General features: G+C 39.8%; 1 protein-coding gene across 2 annotated transcripts; it reads left to right on the top strand.

Moving 5' to 3' along the window:
- The first annotated feature begins 95 nt into the window (after positions 1 to 95).
- LOC120024208 (syndecan-1-like) lies at positions 96 to 4,245 on the top strand. 2 transcript variants are annotated; one of them, XM_038968398.1, is made up of 5 exons: positions 96 to 507; positions 3,161 to 3,242; positions 3,366 to 3,508; positions 3,638 to 3,752; positions 3,848 to 4,245. In XM_038968398.1, exons 1-5 carry the CDS (start codon positions 439 to 441, stop codon positions 4,012 to 4,014), a joined length of 576 nt encoding a protein of 191 aa, XP_038824326.1. In that variant the 5' UTR covers positions 96 to 438; the 3' UTR covers positions 4,015 to 4,245. The 2 variants fall into 2 exon arrangements, with proteins under 2 accessions (XP_038824326.1, XP_038824327.1); XM_038968399.1 differs by lacking the exon at positions 3,366 to 3,508.
- Positions 4,246 to 6,118: the final 1,873 nt, after the last annotated feature.

Here is a 6,118-nt window from a genome sequence, read left to right as displayed (position 1 = left end):
TCTGTTTTTTTTTAATGTTTTTTTATTTTATATCTTCTTTTAGGAAGTTGGTGTGCAAACTATAGTACTTGAATTTGGATTTAACTGACCTGCTTAGCACCTGTTTTGAGCAGTAGATGGTGCTTCTTGCCAGTCTCCAGTTTACACTCAAGACTAATTTTCAATGTCAATTGTTTTAAAGTAGTTTCTTAACAGGTTGCTGAATGTCTGTCTACATTCTGCAGATCACACAAGATTTAATTTGAGTCAAGATTTGTCTGACTCTGATCCTGTGTGTCTGACTCTTGACATTCTCACTATCTGCTTCTCTAAACGGAGGGCGGAGCCTTGAATCCCGCCACAGGTAGGTTTAACGTACACCTGTACTACTATGAGACGGAAAATACATTTTAAGACCTACACTAGTAGTAATAAAATCACTGCAGACGACAAGATACAATGAGTACTTTACTGATTTCCACTTTACTGTTTGCTATGGGTGCATGTTTACCTGCGATAACCACATCGGTGAGTAGCCTGGTATACTTCTCTCATGTCAATGTCATTTACTTTGTGATCGATTTGCTTGTGAATCTTATCAAATTTTATTGGTCACATACGCCGAATACAACAGGTGCAGACTTTACCTTGAAATGCGTACTTACGATCCCATTCCCATCAATGCAAAGTTAGAAAGTAAGTATTTACAGTATGTATGCCATTGGAATTGTATCATTAGACTTAACACCAATTATGCATTACCCGATAATGAATGATAAGATATCAGGCAGTTGAACTTCATTAAGATTTTATGATAGGCTAGGGGATCAGCTCTCGGACAGGCTTTCAAGGGATGGAATTTTGAGTACAACTTGTGTACCTTTGACCAAGCCTCCTAACAAAGTATGGACTCCACTCAATCACATACACATTTTAGGTGAAAAATTGTAAGATTTCGATCTGAAAAGTACATCGGTGTCATTTTTCTTCTCAATATGCAGGATTACTGTTGCATTTTAAAAGTATGTTTGTTCATGTGATGATACTGTCATGGATAAAACTGAGTGTACATCACTCACCATTATTGTGAAGAGATTCATTTCACAGGGCTGCAGGAGTGAAACTGGTGATGTCACCATGATACTGACAAAATCCTGGCCTCATTCTATATCTTTGAATTAGTAAAACAATGTCATAAGAAACATCAAATTGAACATTTTATTTTCCAAATTGATGCCCCTATTAGTTCTAGCCACTCAGTTGATTCTGACACTTCATGAGTGTTTCTGTTGTGAATCACTCTTCTACCAACCATTTTCTGGCATACAAAAGATCCAATGTTCTGTTTGTTATCTTACTGGGTTAATCTGTAGTGTGTTGACACTCATTTACATTGTAAAAATCCAGCCACTGCTGTTGTCCCTACAGTCTATGTATTGTCCCCTCGGGGTGTTTTTATAGGACGGTGGCAGCTTGCCGGCAGTGCCTCATCCTGAGTCATTAAGTATCGGCCATGTTGTGTTGCTGGTGTGGCGACGAGTTGTTGGCGTAGCACTGGACTTCAGACCTCATGATTCACTGGCTGACTCACAGCTCTGTGTTATTAAGACAATATTGTTTTAGCCTTTCCTCTTGCAGTCCTTAATCTAGTATGACATGGTTTCAAAGGGTTGCATGAAAGTTAACCCTGTAAATACTATTCAGCCAGTAAATCATTAAAACTACCATGAAAATGTGATAAATACTCCTTGTTTTCTGTTTCTGTGACAATCCTCGCCAGTGAGAGAGGGGGAGTCTACTCTGAAAGTATAGTTTACCAAACTACCAATTACTTCACACTGGAAGAAGTTAAGCTACATGAAAGCTATCCTAAAGAAACACAGTTTACTTCACTAAAGTTACTATGAAAAAGGAGTTCACTACTTTCTGAAAAAGTATATGTAAATCTGAAATGTCAGACTACAAATCACAAGAACAGATCACTTATGTTAACATAATGTGGAATTTAGCCTATTAAACACAAAAATATGTTTCAAGTGAGAATTAGGCAAATCTGACCAACAAATAAAGGAAATTCTTGCCTACTAAACACATATTTTGTTTTTGCAAAAAAAAGTATGCATAGTTCTAGTAGTTAGATACAGTGCATTCGAAAAGTATTCAGACCTCATTTTGCTGAGGTTTGCTCTGTTCTGTGACGGGAGTAGTACACAGCGTTGTATGAGATCTTCAGTTTCTTGGCAATTTCTCACATGGAATAGCCTTGATTTCTCAGAATAAGATTAGACTGAAGAGTTTCAGAAGAAATTTCTTTGTTTCTGGCCATTATGAGCCTATAATCGAACCCACAAGTGATGATGCTCCAGATACACAACTAGTCTAAAGAAGGCCAGTTTTATTGCTTCTTTAATCAGAATGACAGTTTTCAGCTCTGCTAACATAATTGCAAAAGGGTTTTCTAATGATCAATTAGCCTTTTAAAATTATTAACTTGGAATAGCTAACACAACGTGCCATTGGAGCACAGGAGTGATGGTTGCTGATAATGGACCTCTGTACGCCTATGTAGATATTCCATTAAAAATCAGCCGTTTCCAGCTACAATAGTCATTTACAAAATTAACAATGTCTACACTGTATTTCTGATCAATTTGATGTTATTTTAATGGCCAAAAAATTTGCTTTTCTTTAAAAAACAAGGACATTTCTATGTGACCCCAAACTTTTGAACGGTAGTGTATGTAAATGTATATTCCAGTTTTTCTTTTTATAAATATGCAGAAATTTCTGAAATCTGTTTTTGCTTTGTCATTACGGGGTATTGTGTGTAGATTGATGAGGGAAAATAACAATTTAATCCATTTTAGATTAAGGCCTTAATGTAACAAAATATGGAAAAAGTCAAGGGGTCTGAATACTTTCGGTATGCACTGTACACCGTTACATGGCAAAAAAAAGTAAATAACTAATGAAAACACAACCTAGATTTGAATTTAGTTCAACTACCACCAAGCTACTGTAAAATGTAAATAAATGACTAGTTGAACTACATGTAGTTCACTACTCCTCAACACTGGTATAGAGGTACACAGTTATTGGCTTCTATGGACACTGGCCTTATGTTGGACTTCTGGGGTCATTTCCACACTGAAGTTGTACGTGTGTTTTTCCTTGTACTCAGTATTCTATTCCTCCAGAAGACCTGGATGGATCGGGACATGATCTGGAAAGTTCTGGCTCAGGTTCAGGGGAATGGGCAGAAGGTAATCCTGTTCATTGTGTGTGTCAGGGTGTGTCTGTGTATGTATGTGTGTGTGTGTAGCTGTCTGTCTATGTCTGTGGGTTTCACATTTCTTAGTAAACATTTCTGCTTCCACTCCCTTCAGTGTCCAAAGGCTCAGTAAGGTTTACCACAATCTCAACATTTACAATGACAATGAGTGAAGATGACTTAATGTTCAATGCCATTGATGAAGAGGATAAAACCGTCCCAATTATAATGACAGACAACACCAGAAATAAAATATCAGTAGGTCATTTTAGTATTTTAAGAATTTATTATTCTTTTAAGAATTCACTATGAGCAAAATATGTTCTCTCTTGGTAGAGGTGAAAAAATTGCAACGTGTGAGTATCCCCTCTTTTTTTGTGTCTTTAGGAGGACTCAGACTTGACCTTTGACAAAAGGCCTAAGCTAGATGACAACAACGGATCAGCCATTGGCAATGTGGCAAAGAGCGGGGGTCTTCTAGAAAACAAAGAAGCGCTTGCAGGTAAAGTCCAACTTATTGAGTATATTATTTCCTCCATATTTACTGACAGATGCGCTGAGGTACTTGTAGCCCAACCTTATTCTTCCTCTTTGCAGCTATTATTGCAGGAGGAGTGGTGGGACTGGCCTTGGCTGCCTCCCTGTTAACACTCATGGTCTATAACATGAAGAAGAAAGATGAGGGAGGCTACACTGTCAACCAGAAAAATAAGTCGAACGGAGGATATCAGAAACCGAAGACCAAGGAGGAGTTTATTGCATAACTTCCCCTCAAAGACAAAATAATGTCTCAACCCAGCAGATTTGTTTGAAGAGTTCATTTTTGAGAGAAAGAAGTTGGTTGGGTTTGCGCCATGAGAAAATTCACAGCAGAAAATGCAAACTTGTGGTGTATTCGAGGTTTAAAAAGACGGTAACACTTTACTTGACACCCAGCATCATAACACATAACATGGTCATAACCATGTCATAATATGTCATAACAGCTGACAACTTGTCATATGGTCATAACACTGTCATGACACATAAACAGCAAAAATAGAAACGTCCTCACTGTCAACTGTGTTTATTTTCAGCAAACTTAACGTGTAAATATTTGTATGAACTTAAGATTCAACAACTGAGACACAAACTGAACAAGTTCCACAGACATATGACTAACATAAATTGAATATTGTGTTCCTGAACAAAGGGGGGAGTCAAAATAAAAAATAACAGTCAGTATCTGGTGTGGCCACCAGCTGCATTAAGTACTGCAGTGCATCTCCTCCTCATGAACTGCACCAGATTTGCCAGTTCTTGCTGTGAGATGTTACTGCACTCTTCCACCAAGGCACCTGCAAGTTCCCAGATATTTCTGGGGGGAAAGGCCCTAGCCCTCACCCTCTGATCCAAAATGTCCCAGACGTGCTCGCTGGCCATGGCGCAACACTGACATTCCTGTCTTGCAGCAATGTCATGCTGGTGGGTCATGTCAGGATGAGCCTGCAGGAAGGGTACCATATGAGGGAGGAGGATGTCTTTCCTGTAACGCACAGAGTTGAGATTGCCTGCAATGACAACAAGCTCAGTCCGATGATGCTGTGACGCACTGCCCCAGACCATGACGAACCCTCCACCTCCAAATCGATCCCGCTCCAGAGTACAGGATTCGGTGTAACGCAAATTTTTTCGACGATAAACACGAATCCGACCATCACCCCTGGTGAGACAAAACCGTGACTCGTCAGAGAAGAGCACATTTTGCCAGTTCTGTCTAGTCCAGCGACGGTGGGTTTGTGCCCATAGGCGACATTGTTGCCGGTGATGTCTGGTGAGGACCTGCCTTACAACAGACCTACAAGCCCTCAGTCCAGCCTCTCTCAGCCTATTACGGACAGTCTGAGCACTGATGGAGGGATTGTGCGTTCCTGGTGTAACTCGGGCAGTTGTTGTTGCCATCCTGTACCTGTCCTGCAGGTGAGATGTTCGGATGTACCGATCCTGTGCAGGTGTTGTTCCACATGGTCTGCCACTGCGAGGACGATCAGCTGTCTGTCCTGTCTCCCTGTAGCGCTGTCTTAGGCATCTCACAGTACAGACATTGCAATTTGTTGCCCTGGCCACATCTGCAGTCCTCATGCCTCCTTGCAGCATGCCTAAGGCACATTCACGCAGATGAGCAGGGACCCATGGCATCTTTCTTTTGGTGTTTTTCAGAGTCGGTAGAAAGGCCTCTTTAGTGTCCTAAGTTTTCATAACTGTGACCTTAATTGCCTACTGTCTGTAAGCTGTTAGTGTCTTAACGACCGTTCCACAGGTGCATGTTCATTAATTGTTTATGGTTCATTGAACAAGCATGGGAAACAGTGTTTGAACCCTTTACAATGAAGATCTGTGATGTTATTTGGATTTTTACGAATTATCCTTGAAAGACAGGGTCCTGAAAAAGGGAAGGTTATTTTTCTGTTTGGTTTATATTTAGACCTGTTGTGACATATATTGAATTATTTTATGGCTGGTTATGACACCTAGATAAGTGTCAAAACCAACAAAACCTACCACGGTAGTTATTTTATGGCTGGTTATGACACCTACATAAGAGTGTCAAAACACACAAAACCTACCACAGAAGGCAAAACATACCATTACACCATAGCCTACTTATAAAGGGAAAGGGGGGATACCTACTCAGTTGTCCAACTGAATGTATTGAACTAAAATGTGTCTTCCGCATTTAACTCAACCCCTCTGAATCAGAGAGGTGTGGTGGGCTGAGCATATCGACAGTATGTTTATGTTATATAACATTTTCTGAAATTGACCATATTAAATTATCATTGTAATTGCTCAAAAATTGATGTCAGACATGCGCACACTCCAATGCTC

Source organism: Salvelinus namaycush, chromosome 29 (genome assembly GCF_016432855.1).
Source record: "Salvelinus namaycush isolate Seneca chromosome 29, SaNama_1.0, whole genome shotgun sequence".
NCBI classification, from domain to species: Eukaryota; Metazoa; Chordata; class Actinopteri; order Salmoniformes; family Salmonidae; genus Salvelinus; species Salvelinus namaycush.
This window is presented reverse-complemented; position numbering and strand designations above follow the sequence as displayed.